At 38.8% G+C, this 16,915-nt stretch overlaps 2 protein-coding genes across 2 annotated transcripts in view; one reads left to right on the top strand and one right to left on the bottom strand.

Moving 5' to 3' along the window:
• The window catches only part of Ranbp16 (Ran-binding protein 16), a 29,887-nt gene extending 20,217 nt beyond the window's left edge, over window positions 1-9,670 (bottom strand). Inside the window, exons 1-9 of the mRNA XM_076133141.1 lie at window positions 9,616-9,670; window positions 6,112-6,207; window positions 5,586-5,689; window positions 5,000-5,099; window positions 4,411-4,518; window positions 3,611-3,735; window positions 2,798-2,993; window positions 1,528-1,743; window positions 472-618 (exon numbers count right to left, since the gene is read on the bottom strand). Of these exons, the coding sequence (XP_075989256.1) occupies window positions 472-618; window positions 1,528-1,743; window positions 2,798-2,993; window positions 3,611-3,735; window positions 4,411-4,518; window positions 5,000-5,099; window positions 5,586-5,689; window positions 6,112-6,207; window positions 9,616-9,630 (1,107 nt within the window). The 5' untranslated portion in view covers window positions 9,631-9,670. The remainder of the gene's footprint in view (window positions 1-471; window positions 619-1,527; window positions 1,744-2,797; window positions 2,994-3,610; window positions 3,736-4,410; window positions 4,519-4,999; window positions 5,100-5,585; window positions 5,690-6,111; window positions 6,208-9,615) is intronic.
• A 731-nt stretch (window positions 9,671-10,401) lies between these two features.
• On the top strand, window positions 10,402-15,194 carry LOC142985190 (uncharacterized). Its single transcript, XM_076133210.1, has 2 exons — window positions 10,402-10,855; window positions 11,204-15,194. The coding sequence occupies exons 1-2, from the start codon at window positions 10,750-10,752 to the stop codon at window positions 15,142-15,144; spliced, it is 4,047 nt and encodes a 1,348-aa protein (XP_075989325.1). The 5' UTR covers window positions 10,402-10,749; the 3' UTR covers window positions 15,145-15,194.
• Window positions 15,195-16,915: the final 1,721 nt, after the last annotated feature.

Genomic DNA, 16,915 nt, shown 5'->3' with positions numbered 1-16,915 from the left:
CGAATTTTGGGGATAAATGTTGTCGATACGAAATCCATATATTCTTTTAAATATTTTAATGCAACGGATCTTAAACGCTGTTGAAAATTAAAGGTAGGATATAAGCGCATTCCCACTATGTCGTTACGATTAATTTATCCTTGGACGACTGTCGTCTCTAGCTGTTCCCATAATAAAGATTGTTTGTCGTCAAAAAAAATATTGTTTAGTGACTGTCGTATCTAGCCGTCCCCACTGTCACGATAATCTGTCGTCACTGCAAAAAATGTCGTAGACGACAGTAAGTCGTGTCGTTCTATATGTGAACACCTCCATTTAAACATATAAGCCATGACACTTAAAACTACACCATTATCTGTAAAAAAATATCTGTGTTAAATACAGGGTTATATTAAAAACATTAAAACCATCGTAGCAATATATACCGATAAAATCGTATTGACCGATAGCATAAACCTCTCTGCAACATACCTGTAAGCTCTGCACGGTGAACTTGGCGATGAGCTCGATGAGTCGCGGGTAGCTGTCCACCATGACTAGCTCGCCGAGCTGATAGTTGGACTTGAGGCGAGCGAGGAGGCGGCAGAACTCGTGGTAGTTTGTTGGGTCTGATAGGCCCTGTGGACAAAAATATATTGTAGTACCTATATAGTTAACAACAGCCGCACGGATCGATCTTAGGTTAAGATCTGAGGTTAAGCCACGCTTGCCGAGGTTGTTCTGTGGATCTGTTTCGGAAGGCACGTCAAATTGTGTCCCGGCTGCCATTTTCGAAGATCTTTGACAGTCGTTAACAGAAGTCAGTCGTAGTCAGAAGCTTGAAAGTCTGAAAACCAGTCTTACTGAAGGGTATCGTGTTATAACTTAAGTAACTGTGTTGTGGAAGTCCGATAGACAGTCGCTCCATGTAAAACACAGGTATCCAGCTGCATCCGGTGAGACTGGAGACTGCGTCCGGAGGTCGTGGGTTCGATTCCCACACGGAATTCATTGTGCGATCAAATAATTGTTTAAGGTCTGATTGCACTTAGTGTCCATTGTTTGTATGTTTATAAAAGTCCCCGCGACACAAGAGCAATTCTTATTGCGGGAGTTGTGTTTTTGAAAATAAAGTAAATACTTATTTTAATTCATTACGATGGCGCTCAGTAGAGTGTACGTAAAATTCATAATTTTATTTCTTACTAGCGTTTTACCCGCGACTTTGTCCGCCACCTGAATTTTCCCGAGGTAAAAAGTAGCCTATGTCGTTTTTCGGGTATCAAAATATCTCCCTACCAAATTTCATGGAAATTGGTTCAGTAGTTTAGGCGTGATTGAGTAACAGACAGACAGATTTACTTTTCGCATTTATAATATTAGTATGGATAGTTAATTGTATTTGTAACTTCTTTTAAAAGTAGTGTCCATTCTGGGCCCAATGGCATGGCATGATGTGCAATCCTCTTTGAAGAACGTAATCTACCAGAAAAGTCTTGACATTTATCCTTAAGCTGTAAAACTGGCTCAAGCTACAATCAAACATACCTGCGTATTATCAAGGATCCTCAACACGCCAGCGGCCAGTCTGTTCAGGAACTTGGCCCTCTCGGCGCTGTTGAACAAGGACCTCCTGACTGAGGCCAGCTGCACCAGGCACGCGAGGGCCAGGCTGGCGAGCCCTCCGCCTAGCAGGTGGTAGAGTTCGAAGAATAGGTCTAGAGTGCCTGATTCTAGGAATGTTGGCCGCCACGATGTGGGTATCTGGGGACAAAAAATTGTTTGTCTAAATATATATAACTCAACTCAACTGACTGAAATAGTGATCTAATAACGCATAGCCCAAACCACTGGACGGAGATCGGGCAGAAATTTGACATGCAGGTAGATGTTATGACGTAGGCAAGGTAGGTCCGATTTTGATAAATTTAAATAAAATAAATTAAATGAACCTAGAATTCACACATAGGATACTTTTACTACGGGAAACCTTTTCACGAAAAGAGTTGAAAGTGATTTTACGTAGGTATGTACAAAATCACGTCTTTTTCGCATCAGGGTTCACAAAGTCCAAAAAAACGTCACTTGGTACGATTACAAACTTCCCTTGCTTCATTCACATCCATACATGTTGTCATACAGGACCGCCGGTTTCGAGTATCACCTGACCTTTCGCAAAGATATCACCAATATGAGGTCAACGCCGGGACTTAACTTTGGTTACTACAACCGTTGCTATAGCCTAACTTGAGGAGCTACTACAGTTGCTATATTCTATCTGTAGTAACACACACACACCTGCACAGTACACAGGTCGTCGCTGGACTCGTCGCCCGTGGTGCCGATGAAGTCGAACGTGAGACAGTTGTGGGACAGCTTGAGGAGCTACTACAGTTGCTATATTCTATCTGTAGTAACACACACACACCTGCACAGTACACAGGTCGTCGCTGGACTCGTCGCCCGTGGTGCCGATGAAGTCGAACGTGAGACAGTTGTGGGACAGCTTGAGGAGCTACTACAGTTGCTATATTCTATCTGTAGTAACACACACACACCTGCACAGTACACAGGTCGTCGCTGGACTCGTCGCCCGTGGTGCCGATGAAGTCGAACGTGAGACAGTTGTGGGACAGCTTGAGGAGCTACTACAGTTGCTATATTCTATCTGTAGTAACACACACACACCTGCACAGTACACAGGTCGTCGCTGGACTCGTCGCCCGTGGTGCCGATGAAGTCGAACGTGAGACAGTTGTGGGACAGCTTGAGGAGCTACTACAGTTGCTATATTCTATCTGTAGTAACACACACACACCTGCACAGTACACAGGTCGTCGCTGGACTCGTCGCCCGTGGTGCCGATGAAGTCGAACGTGAGACAGTTGTGGGACAGCTTGAGGAGCGCAGCCACGAGCGCGTGTTGGCGCTCGTCGTTCAGTTCTAGAGGCTTGCTCCTCATCGTGCCCAGGAGAGAGCATGAGAGGCGGAACATTTCGAATAGTTGGGTGTCCCTGTGAAACAAAAAAATGAAAAGTTATAGACTTATATAGAACTAGATTTTTTCCGAGACAAGGTCCACGTGTACTTTAGTCCCGTTTTCATAACAAAAATATATGAAATCATTATAAATTTTAGCTTACACGTTATTCTGATGTAGAACTAATATTTTTATATTTTTAAGTTTTCATCAAAATCCGTCCAGTAGTTCGTCAAAGAGTAATCAAACATATATTATATTCATCCTCAGAAACTGACGTATTTATAATAATAGTAGGATTTAACTTTCGTTTCTGACTTCCTTTGTGTAGACGGATGTCCAGCGGTAGATAGGAGTTTTATATTTTATAAATATTAATTATAATTATATTTGTCATTTTACTGATTAAAAAAAAACAGTTAATACTATTAATGTCTATCAGACCACCAAATTACATCATAATCAATTCAATTGATTAGGCAAAAAAATTATGCTTTAACAAATATAGTGCTAAATCAATTCTGATAAAGTTCAACATTGAAATAAATCAAGAGCTCCAACGTAAGCTGCATACCCGGGATATGAAAACCTACAATTTATTTTTGAAATTACTTAAGACAGCTAATATAACTAACTAATAATATATATTACCTGAACGAGGAAGCAATCTTCCTATGCTTGACGAGCGAGCGGTTGGCGTCGGCCTCCGACACCTGGTTCATCTCCACCACCAGCTGGGACAGCAGCTGCACCCCTATCGTGCATAGCTCTTGACTCTATAACAAATATACATTTATTTTAAAGACAACTCACGCACTAAGAATTGCTCTCGTGTCGCGGGACTTTTACAAACATACAAACATACGTCCCCTCTAACACTGTCCCCCAGGCTGACAACAGGGAATAAAAGTACGGAGAACATTCCCAATTGTCACCCCGGAGTGACAGCGTAGAGGGACTATACCCTAAAAAGAATGAAAAAAGACACGTTTATTGTATGGGGACCCCCTTAATATTTTTATTTTTAGTACTTGTTGTTATAGTGGCAACGGAAATACATTATTTGTGAGAATTTTAGCTTTCTAGCTATCACGGTTTATGAGATACAGTCTGGAGACAGACGGACAGCAGGCCATAATAGGGTCTCGTTTTACGGCACCCTAAAAATACCAACTATAAGAGTAGTGATAGCCGAGTGGTCCAAGCATCCACGTTCTACGGTAATGGCTGACTAATGACTTTTCCAAGTGATTTGTGTATTAGAAATAATGATCACTTCTTATAACGGTGAACGGAAACATCGTGATGTAACCTTGCTTGCCTGAGAGTTGTTTAACACAGTTCTTGAAGGCATGCAGTCATTACCTGGCCAGCAAGGTGAACTTAAGACCTAACTATTGTTTGGGAGATCTTTGCCCAGCAGTGGGACTGTTGAATAATAAAATACTCACCCTCAAAAAGTTGGAGATATCATTGATGACATTGTGGAACACGTACTCCTCCTTGATCATGTCGAACCAGCTCAGCTTGGTGATGCGAGCGAACAGAGACACGAGGGCCTGAAACATACACAATATTATAACACATAGTCTTTTAACTTCACATGTTTATAAGCCAAGGCAAACTAGTGGAGGTGCGGCGAAGATACTGAGAATAAATCAATATAAACTAATATTATTAAGCTGAAGAGTTTGTTTGTTTGAACGCGCTAATCGTTTTTTTAACATTTTTCGTTGCTACTCCGCTCCTAATATCGCTCCTAATGGCCGTAGCGTGATGTTATATAGCCTATAACCTTCCTCGATAAATAGACTATCTAACACTGAAAGATTTTTTCAAATCAGACCAGTAGTTCCTGAGATTAACGCGTTCAAACAAACAAACAAACTCTTCCGCTTCATAATATTAGTATAGATAAATTATTATAGACTGTAGTATAATGCCCGGTCCGAGAATCGTTTTCATTAGCACCAGAAACCCACCGAAAGACTTAAAAAAAACTGTGAGTGAAAGAGCATTGATTGATAAAGATATTCATACCTGTATAACAAAGCCGGCCAGCTTCGGTCTGGTAGCGAGATAGTTGAGAACATAGTTCCTTATGTCCAAACGCTGCTGAATCGAGAGGCTCGCAGTAGACCTGGACATAACAAAAACATTTAAAGCTTTACCTTAGCTCGTAAACATAATCTTATATATAAAATTTCCATGTCACAATGTTAGTTACCGTACTCCTCCGAAACGGCTTGACCGATTCTCATGAAATTTTGTGAGCATATTGAGTAGGTCTGAGAATCAGCCAAAACATTTTTTTATACCCCTAGTGACACTTTTTTTTAATTTATATGGCAAAACAACGTTTGCCGGGTCAGCTAATATATAAACTCCATACTAATATTATTAATGCGAAAGTAACTCTGGCTGTCTGTCTGTCTGTTACTCAATCACACGTAAACTGCTGGACCAATTTGCATGAAATTTTTTATGGAGATATTTTGATACTCGAGAAAGGACATAGGCTACTTTTTACCCTGGGAAAATGACGCATTCCCGTGGGAAAATTCAGGTGGCCGACGAAGTCGCGGGTAAAAGCTAGTATAGTATAAGGTATAACACAAGTAGTTACCTGCTAATAAGTTTGGAGAGCGTCGTAGCGGCGAGCAGCTGTGAGTAGCATGAGTCTGATCGTTCCAGTAGCGCCTGACATTTGCTCAGCGTGTCTGGTGACTCCTATAACAAACAAATAATTTAAGACAGAGCTTCTATATTTCGAAATGCAGACAGTGGGGCGGGGTTAAAGGGTGAGTATCTATTAGTAAGGGGTACATAAGGATGGGTTCGTTGAGGCGCCCATAGCCAGTTGCAACCCCCACGTTAGTAGTCGACGAAAAAAGAGTGGCCAGGAGTTTGTTGGCAGCTCTTCTCATTGGCTCTACCTTCCGAACTGGCGGTAAATTCACTCTCTGTATCATTGACTATCATAAGTGTCAGCACTTGACCTATATGAATAAATGATTTGATTTTGATTTTGACGGTTCGAATCCGAGTTAACACACTAATGACTTTTCCAAGTTGTGTGTCACTTGCTCAAATGGGGAAGGAACCATCGACCACTTGCTTTAAAATGTGGATTTTTGAAGAGTTGTTGTTACCTGGAAGCCGACCACAGCCTTCTCTGCCTGATCCCTCACCAGCGGGTCTTGGGACTCGTACAGCTGCATACATAGCAGCTCTATCTGTTTCACCTCCTGCAAGCAAACAAACAAACAACTCACACTCGGTCACTTGATTCCAAACTAAGCAGAGCTTGTACTTTGGTAACCAAGACTGATAAACATACTTATATACTTCTAAATACATCTAATATATAAAATTCTCGCGTCAGTTTTTGTTGCCATATTCCTCCGAAACGGCTTGTCCGATTCTCACGAAATTTTGTGAGCATATTGAGCAGCTCTGAGAATCGGCCACCATCTATTTTTCATACCCCTCAGTGACACTTTTTTTTATTTATATATGGCAAAACAACGTTTGCCGGGTCAGCTAGTACTCTATACAGATGCATCAACAACCAGGCTTAGAACAAATACTCGTGCTCATCACACAAATATTTGTCCCGGGTGGGATTCGAACCCATCACACGCGGCCCTACGCTAAATGATCTAACACAAATTAGAAAAGATCAATAGCAAGAATATCCGACTCGGTAATCAAACCGTGACTAATCAACAGTCCAAAACACTTTTATCTCAAACTACAGGAAGTATTATTATTCATCGTTTCTTTATTACAATAGGTCATACATTTTAAATACAAAGTTATGAAATTATGATAACAGTTGGGTAAAGCCCAAATGATAACAAACGACAGCTTAGACGCCCATAGCCAGTTGCGGTCGGTAAACGATCTATGGGTTAAGCAAACCTTGGCGCGGTCATTCCATAGATGGGTGACCGTGGTAGTAACAGTGGTATTTGAACTGGGCGTCTCCGTACTTCGGAAGGCTCATAGAAAGTCGATCCTGGTTGTTGTCTACTAAGATAACAGTCACAACTTTGTCACTAGGTCTACCACTAACCGTACGATAAGAAGAACTGTTTTTTAAATTCAAAGTATTAGAAATAATCATCTCTTGTTATAACGGTGAAGGGAAACACCGTGATGAAATACTATAACAATATTAAATATTTATTAGTAGTAGTAATATTAAATCAAGTTTTAAAGAATTGTGGTCCTTTGCCTACTCTCATAGGAAGACGGCGTTTTGTGTATATAATAATCTTAATGTAGTTTAACTTTCAAATTCAAAAAGTACATAATTTTTTGTATAAATTAACCACATTTTAGAATTTAACTGTTTTGGCCTACTTTTATTTTAAAACAGTTTTAGAAAGCTAACAATTTATTACAATATAATTCATATTGGACAATTATTTCATAACTCCACAAAATTTTCATCAAAATCAATTATATACCCTTAGTTTCTGAGGTACATTTAGCAGTTGTTTATCTATTCAATAGCGTTTAAAGTCATCCATACTAATATTATAAATGCGAAAGTAACTCTGTCTGTCTGCTATTCAATCACGCCTAAACTATTGAACCAATTTGCATGAAATTTGGTATGGAGATATTTTGATACCCGAGAAAGGACATAGGCTATATATCATGACGCTACGACCAAAAGGAGCAGAGTACCAGTAATTAATGTTACCAAAACGGGGAAAAATTTCAACCATTTTTTCTTATCGGACGCAAGCGAAGCTGCGCGGGTCAGCTAGTATAAAATATATGCTATTGAATAGATAAACTACCGCTAAATGAACTTCAGGAACTGGGCACTAGTGATATCTTTGAACAAAACATGCACAAATAAGATTTTATACTAATTCATTATGACATAGAAACACTTTTCATCATACTGATAAGTGAGTAATATAAATGACCATGCATTTTTTGTAATCCTTTTCTTTGCCTTCATAATAATACTATCTTATTTGATTAACTTTATTGTTATAAAAAGCCTATTATGTCATATTAAAATTATGTACTAAGTATGTTCAGCCAAGACTGCATCTCCATATAAAGGTTTCCCATAACAAATTACACTTGTGCTTTATTTCATCAAAATCCAATTAATAGTTTTTGGATTTAAGAGTAGAAACCAGGCATCCATTGTTACAAACTTCTTCATTCAAAATATAAGTAGACTAGCTTTAGCCCGCAACTTCGTTCCCATGGTTTGTGACTTAAGTAAAAAAAATAATTATACAAACTTTCACCAACTAGTTTATCCCCTTGGGAGTAGAACTGATCAAAATCCTTTCTTAGCGGAGGCCTTAGTCACAAGTGCCTGTCCTTAGTCACATTCTATGAGGACAAAGATGCAGGCAAAAGCTAGTATTAAATATTATAAATACAAGTCTGTCTCTTTGCTGCTAACCCGTACTAATGATACAAAAGTCTATCTGTTACTCTTTAACACCCAAACTGCTGACCCAATAGCAATGAAATTTAGCAAAGACAACTCATTTTGTCAAAAAATTATAACCCAAAGTGCAGAAACAGGGTGTCCAAGAGGGAAGTCAGAGCGGGTTTAAATTTTCTTGAATTATTCGTCTCATTTCAATTCATTGTAATCTTTATTTGTTGTGATTATGAATAAGATAACAGTTACTGAGCAATATTATAGAGCTAGGCTATTTTCTTACCTCAGCTAGCATACATGCAAACATACATACATATGCACATAAAGTCACAACCTTCTCATACAAGTAGGCAGAAACCTAAGAAAGCTGTTATGATCCCTACAAACTTCCCTTGCCTCATTCACATCCATACATCTTGTCATACAGGACCGCCGGTTACGAGTACTACACACCTGACCTTTTTGCAACACATTGTCTAAGCTAGCAATTTATAAAGTGCAATGTAAATAGAAATAAGTTTTTGATATAAAATAAGTAATGATGAAAGACTTAAGTTAAATTTTAGTCTTAATGGAGTAATAAAGTGAAATTTTGGTATTCTTTCTCATACATATACTGTTTTTAGAGGTAAATAGGCGTTTGTAAACTTGTGGGTTCCTAAATTTCACTAATTTAGCCTTAGCCCTTACAGTCAAATGCGCCACTGAAAACGATTGACACTTGACATACATGTATCCTACAAAATCCAATAAGATTCGCTTTTTATCCAACAAATACAGTTCAATCGACATTTTACTAATACACCAGCGAAAAAACGATCAAAAATAAACTACTACCGGTGGTAAATACATCGCGAATCGCGCTGGGGGACATTGTAGAACCAATTACATGAGTGTGAGCAACATATTCAAGGATACTATCCGTAAACATCGCAATATAACCAATGTGCCGACATAAACACGCAAAAATCCACTTCTAAATAACAATCACATATTACTATAATTGATAACATGCAATAATAACTTATAATAATTAGAAATTAACGCAGAAAATATCACTTCGCGGCCCAAACACGAAATCAGTATTTCGAAACTATGGAAATAATGGATGGCATACCAAAAAAAGCATCACTATATTTATTTATGTGCTTAAAAAACTGTGTTCCGTTATATATTAACACTCAATTCATTTAAAATCATTTATAAATCATAATATTTTGGTTCTCACCTGTTCTTCAGCCATCTTTGTTATTTTCTTGCATTTGAAATGACGTTTCGTTGCAGCAGATTTGTCTAATAGGAATACGTTCTGGGTTGTCCGATAATTTTATTTCTTTTGAATTTTATTTCGTAATGTTTTGTCACATCTTTGCAATCGTTTTCGAATGAGAAAAAAATGACAACATGTTTTTTATAACAATATGAGATATTTGCTGATTGAAAGGCTGAAATCTCTCGTTTAGGACACTTTGAATTTTGTAAAGAATAGTTGTAACGAAACGTCGTTATTTCACAACGGAATGAAAAGTTTCGTTCAGTAATAAGATGGGTCATTGGGTCAAATAGACTTTCCTGTTTTATTTGAAATAGGTAGGAACCTAATCCTCTAAAAGATATTCGTCATACAAAAAATAAATTATTACTGCGAGGCGATGCTGTTATTTAAGTTTTTACCAGCTTGAATCTGACTGTGTTTACCCGTGTAACAGCTGATATAATTTAATGACATGAATTTGTAACTTTCAAGTTACGATAGAACAAAAAATAGAACGATTATTACTGCAGTTTTTTACTTTTTCATTTCTTTTTTTGTAACTATAAGGAGAGGAGTGTGGGAGAGGACTGCCAGAAACGATAAAAACTTGTATTAATCTATAGTTTATTATCAAGCCAATTAAGTTTAGGTCAAGTATTGATACAAACCTGCCTACTTTACCATCAATGAAGTCAGCCCCTATTACAATCGTAACCAACTAGATTTGACTGAGGTCTCCTGTTTACTTACTCACTGCGATCATTACACTAAGAACCTACTGAAATACCCATAACTCAAATTAGGTACTTACATTGCATTTTGGTTCGCCAGCTAAGATCGACTGGACTTGTTGAAAATACCCGCCAACTGGTTGGCCACCACGGCAAAGAGGTTGCATATTCTATGAAAAAAGACATCAAACGTAGCTAGAACTTATTGTTGGCAGAAATTCAAAAAGCAACGCCAAAAGAATAGATGAGAAAAAAATGTTCAGAACAAAAGAGAAACTGTCAAATTTTTTTTCTGAAGTGATATTAACAATTTTGGAAAAATGTAATAAAATTATTTTCGCTGGTTATCATTGATTACCTATTTGTTTGTCGCAAGATGATAAGAACTACCATATCAAGAATCAAAAGAGTATGTGCCATTGCGTTTGTACCTCGTGTCCTGAGAGGCGATGTTCGCTACATACCCGGAAAATTTGAAAAATGTAAGTTGCTAGAAAATTAAATATTATAAATTAGTACTATTTCAGTAGTCTATTACGAGTAACGTAGTTCAAGTTTTACAGCGTAGTCTCCTGAATTTTCACTAGCATAGAGACTCAGTAAAATAATAATAAAAAAATATATTTAATGTCACATTTCTTGTAGGATTTATAAGTAACATGATATAGTAGGTACCTACTCATCTCTGCTGCTAAAATACTAAGTAGAAAACGACCGCGAAAAATGGCGGAAAAAGCCCGCGTGAAAATATCCATATTTACTAAATTGTTACATTATATTAAATAGACATTAAAAACAAACACTCATCGGCTTTTTTCGCTATTTTTCAGTATCGTACAACATACATAAAACGGCGCAGAAAAGTACCAAGTCTACTGACGATGACGATATGCCGCGAGAAGACCCGATACAGTATGACGTCACATCCGTTTGCGAGGACTCTATGAGACGGACCCTGGAAAACATGCAGTATAACGAAAGCCAACTGAACGTCCCCGGAGACACTACAGTTCTTACAGAAAAAAATAACGCCGAATGCACCAGAATTATAGCAGAAATTTTCGGCGAAGAAGTTAACCCGAACGATGTAGACAATGCCCCTGAAAAGATTATAGCAGATTACGCTGATATAAAAATACCTGATGAATTAGAAAATCGTGCTCTCGCGTCACATTGTTTTCGCACGATATTGAATCACGAAGCTGTTTTCACTGATGACAATAATCCTTCAAAAGGCGCCGGGAGTAAAGTCATGAGTTCTGAGAATGTAGAAGTCTGTAAAATGTATACAAATTACTCCCAGTACAGCGATTCTATGCATTACTGTATGGAACCATCTGACACGGCTTTTAGAGACGTCGAGGACAGGCATTTTGGTGACCCATCACCTGAAGAGCCAGACTTTGATCTGAGCGAAAACCCATCTTTAAATGTATACGGAATGCCGATTAAGGATAATACGACACTGAAATTTCAACAATCCGAGGCGCTGAAAAACCAAACTGATATATTTTTAAACCACGAAGGAACTGTTGGGGAAAAAGCTATCGATTTCGGGCCGCATCTGAACGTTGATGCCGACACGTTAAAACTATACAATGTGTTAAAATCAAGAGAAATTTCTTATGAAGAAACAGAGGCTGGTAGACCACCAGTTGTACGTACAATTAAGCCTTTGGAAACCATTATGTATGAAACATACGACCCTAAAGCACCTACAGTTGTTGAAACGACCACAGCTAAAATCGAAGAGGAAAAATTAGCTCAGAAAGTTGAACATATAGATGAAACTGATATAGTAGAAGCACAAAGGCCTAAAGTGGAAGGTTTCAATCTCACGCCGAAAGTCTTAGGCGATGTGGAATTCTGTGAGACGGTAACTTTAGACGAAGCAGCGAAGAATTCGCCGGAACAACGACGTAAGCAGATGGATGATCTTTTGCTTAGAGAAATGGAGAAATTAGGCGTGCCTTTGACGGGACATAAGACGGCCGGTAACGCTACTTTGAGTGATCAAATCCACTCGCCTATCAATAGACCGAGAAAACCGGCTTCCAAAAAGGAATTGGAACTAGAAATCTGTGAAACGGAGAAAGTACAAACAACAGGTACTAGTGAGGTAGATAAATTACCCAAAAGCGCAGAATCAAGGGAAGCAGAGAAAATGTTCTTGCATGATTTAGCCAGAACGGCTGCGAAGGAAGCGAAACCTTCTCAAAACGTGGAAATGAAAACTAATGAGCAGACTATTAATTTTGGACCAACTAACTACGCAAATTTTAGCTCGAAAGAACCGCAAGGAACCAAACCACCTACGTATTCTTCAACACAAATTAATCAGCCGTCTCAACCAAGCAATATACAGCAATATCTGTCAAACTTCAACCCAAATTTCAGTAACGCGAACCCTAATCAGACGGGAGGTACAGCATGCACAATCTACATGGATAGGCCCAAGCATATAGCTCAAGAAATCTGGGAAAAAGATCAACTAGATCCAAAACACGTATTAACTTGCAATGAGACATGTCCTATATCTCCCAAACGGGACACGGATCAGAATCTGGAAGGTACGGAGGCTATATTTGAAAGCCAGTTTCTGAATCACCAAGGTGCGGTAGAAAAGCCGGCTAAGCCAAAGCCTGATAAACGTAAGCCTTTGATTGAAGAGGAGGATGGATATGATCCTCCTGTAATGGCTGGTAACGCAAGTGCGAAAACGAATCCTCAATTGGAGACAATTGGGGGGCAAACTCCTGCTAAAACTACACCGAAATTTGAACAAAATCCATCAGTGTTAAACACAGACCCTAAATCTTCATCTCCGAATCCTTTTATAACAAATTCTCATCTAACAGTAGGAGTTTGTGCCGAACAAAAACCAGAATCAAGTTCGCCAACACCAGCCCAGCAGCCATTAGACTGTGGCTATACAAACTGGAATTCAACACAATATGGCAAAAAGGATAATCCAATGCTGATAAGCAGTGAAGAACTTTTCAAAAGTATACAAGATACGAACAGGCGGATGGCTGTTGCAAGCGAAAAGCTACAAGCTACCAGCGAACAACTATTGGCTACAAGCGAGAAGCTAAAATCAACTAGCGAAATGATAGAAAGAGAGAACACTACGTTCTTATTCATGAGGAAAGATGTCAACGACGATTTGAAGGAAGCAAGTGAGAGTTTACAAGCTACGAGCCAACAGTTCCATTGGACAAGTGAACAGTTGATGAATACGACGCGTAATTTAATGGCTGCGACCGACAATTTACCAAAGCATCTGCCTGAAAATTATCAACAGTACTACATTAAGCCTAACGACCAACCAACTTATCCATCTATTGGTTATGCTAACCAATGGCCTTATCCGGGACTTGAAAAGAGTCAGCCAGAAGCTAATACATGGGATAGTAATACTCATCCTGGTAACACAGTTATGTCTCCAGTTATGAAAGGAGCTGACTCCAAAGACAGTAAGGACCAGTCAGTCGCAGCAAGTGAAATAAAACCTAAAGCTAAAGACGGTGAAACAAGTTCTGAAGCTACTGAATCAGAAGCCGGTGAGGAAAAAGAATTAGAGAGAAAGGATGCACCTTTAGAGAAAGCTGATGAAAAACAACAATCTGTAGTCACGGGTTCCAAGATTGAGCATAGTTTAGCTCAGCCGGGAGCGATGTTAAGTCCCGCGCCGATGACGAAGGAGGAACCGAAGGAAATAACCGGTGATTTCCCTAGCCAGCTTACACCTTTACCGAAACTAAATGAACAAGTGAAACTCTCAGAACTTTTAAAATTGGTTAGAGAAAGAAACCGGCTGATGGAATGTACGCATATGATGTCAAAACCAGCACCGTTTGGAAAGGCTAAAGCTGCGGAAAGCTCGCAAGTTGTATCAAATGCGGCGCCGGCAGATGCGGCGAAATCTGCGGAATCGACTGCGGAAACAGCAAAATCGCCCGCGGAGGCATCGACAGAAACAACTCCTGAATCTTCAGAGACAGCAAAACCTGAAGAATCAACGACTAAGCCACCCGATTCACCTATAAATTTAACAGCGGGAACCACTGCGGCATTGCCAGTGGAAACCTCGGCAGCAATACCATCACAGTCACCCTTGGAATCAACTCAAACTCAACCAGCCGAGAGCAAGAGACCTTCAGGCCCACCTATGTCAATACCTTTTCACAACGTCCCACCCAATTTCAAAGGACCAGACTATCCTAAGTTAAAACCTTACCCGAAAATTTGTGTTCCTAAAAAGAAGCCCAAAAGTACGAAATGCACTGCATGTGATTTAGAAACTTTAGGTATTGATGACTCTAGGTCAATTGCAACGGGTGGCTGTCATTCCGAAGTGGCTTTAACTGCTGGCAAACCAACGGCAGACTTGACCGAAGATGTGATTCTTCAACTACAAACTTTGGGCAGCATGTTAGGATCAGCGTACGAGCAAGGGAAAATAGAAGCGTTGGAAACTTTAATGTTAGCGAAGACGAAAACTCGTTTAACGATGTTTAAAGCAAAAGATTATGAACCATGGTCGCCTATACCATCATGGCCTCATACAAAAAAGCATGAAAGACCCAAACTACAATGTCCCAAAGAAGGATGTCCGACCCCACCTCCCCGCTGCCTAGAAGACCCCCCATTTTGCCCGCTAAAACCCTGTGAAACGTTTCCTACGTTCCCGAAAAGAAGCTTTTCTGTTTTAGACTATTTCACAGTTTCACTCGGCGATCATAAGGTCATTGATCTCGGCGAGTTCTAGAAGGAACGCAGTTATAATTTTAAAGTGGTAAACAGCGAAAATAAATTATATCATCCATATTGGTATTTTATTACTAGATAACTTTAAATAGAGTAATTATTTGTTTTATATTGAGGCCGCTACACACCGAATATAAATACGTAATGAACATCTGAGTTAGCAATCTTCTTTAGAATTATGTAGGTACCAGATTATTTACACGCACTATAAACGCACATGCAACGCTCAAATATCTGGTGTGAAGTGGCTTGAATGTTATTGCTGTAGTTATGTAGTTTTACAGATAACTTATAGCCTAAATATTTCTTTTTAAATGATTTTGGACGCAAAAACAGTTTTAGAGGGTTTTTTTTTTACTTTCAGTCCGTAACGAAGACTCGCCAGTACTAAGCAGAACATTTTTCAAAACAGAATGGACGAAACCTAAATACACCGACAAGCCATACACAAACACACGCAGAGAAAGCGAACATATAAAGGAAAACGTTAAAGAAAAACCTTCAGTTCCTAACAAAAAGATCAATCAAAAAAATAACACGGCTAACTTTGTTCCCGTCTCAAAAGCCAAGAGTCAAATACACGGAGCGCAAAGTTTCTCTCCCGCGGAAATGTTGAATTTGAATTTGGAACAGCTGTTGTTGCCTACAATGGCGTCCGTTTCTTATGCAGTTGTTCGACATTATTCCAATAGTGATTCTAATAGTAAAAATCCTGATGATGTGTTTTGGCGGCCACAGTCTAAGATACCTTCGGCTGAAAGTTTGTCGCGACCTAGTGGGCAGTATGAAGATTCAAAGTTTTTACTGCTTAAATTCAATGATGTAGACTTTGAAAAGAAGATCAGTGCCGCTGGCAAGAGTAAAGCGCCGATTGCTTTAGGTAAAAATCTTATTTAACCGACCGACTTGAAAAATATTAAGTAGGAGGTGCTTAAGTCGACCGTATTGACAGTAAAACATAACTAAAAACATAATTTTGAACTCTCGCGTTGCATGTTTACTTAATATACCTATAATAAGATACGGGAATTAACGCGAACACGCATTTTACCTAAAAATGCCTAACGTTTCGGCTCAGGTTGCACTCGCCGTGCAACTCCTGTTATATATTGACAGTAAAAGTCGCTGAGAATCAATTTCTACTGCGAAAATTATATAGATAGGTACGTACCAGTAAGACTGCTCAATATTAAGGGGGCCATCGTCATCAATCCACATGGTGATGAAGGTTTGAAAGACAGACACTGCAAAATTTATTCCCAGCGCGGAAAAGGTCTTCTCTCAAAAATATTGTAGGTAGAACGATAGAAACTAGAAATTTTGCGATTCGTTCAAAAACTAAGTACTATAAAATATGTTTTCATTTACAGTTAAAACAATCAAAATGAAGAAAACGATGGGTTCAGAAGCATCTGGTAACAATATTTATGAATATCAATGTAGCCTATGTTGTCTTAATTTTTCTACATCGTCTTTTCTCTAAGTCATTATGTATTTTTCACATGGGTTTTTCAGCATACATTGCCCTGCCTAATAAATAGGCGCCAAATATTAACTCTTATATATACAGTATAAGTATATTGCCAGTTCCATTCAATAATACTCAAGAATTATATTTCGGTAGCACATATTATATTTCTATTATTTATTTCCAGATGTAACGGCAAGTAACACAAGCAGCAACGAACGCGAAATCGTACGAGAACAAGTTAAAAGAAAGAAACTACTGTAAAAAGACTAATAAATTTAAATAAAAATATTTAAAATATGAT

Source organism: Anticarsia gemmatalis, chromosome 29 (genome assembly GCF_050436995.1).
Source record: "Anticarsia gemmatalis isolate Benzon Research Colony breed Stoneville strain chromosome 29, ilAntGemm2 primary, whole genome shotgun sequence".
NCBI lineage: Eukaryota > Metazoa > Arthropoda > Insecta > Lepidoptera > Erebidae > Anticarsia > Anticarsia gemmatalis.
This window is presented reverse-complemented; position numbering and strand designations above follow the sequence as displayed.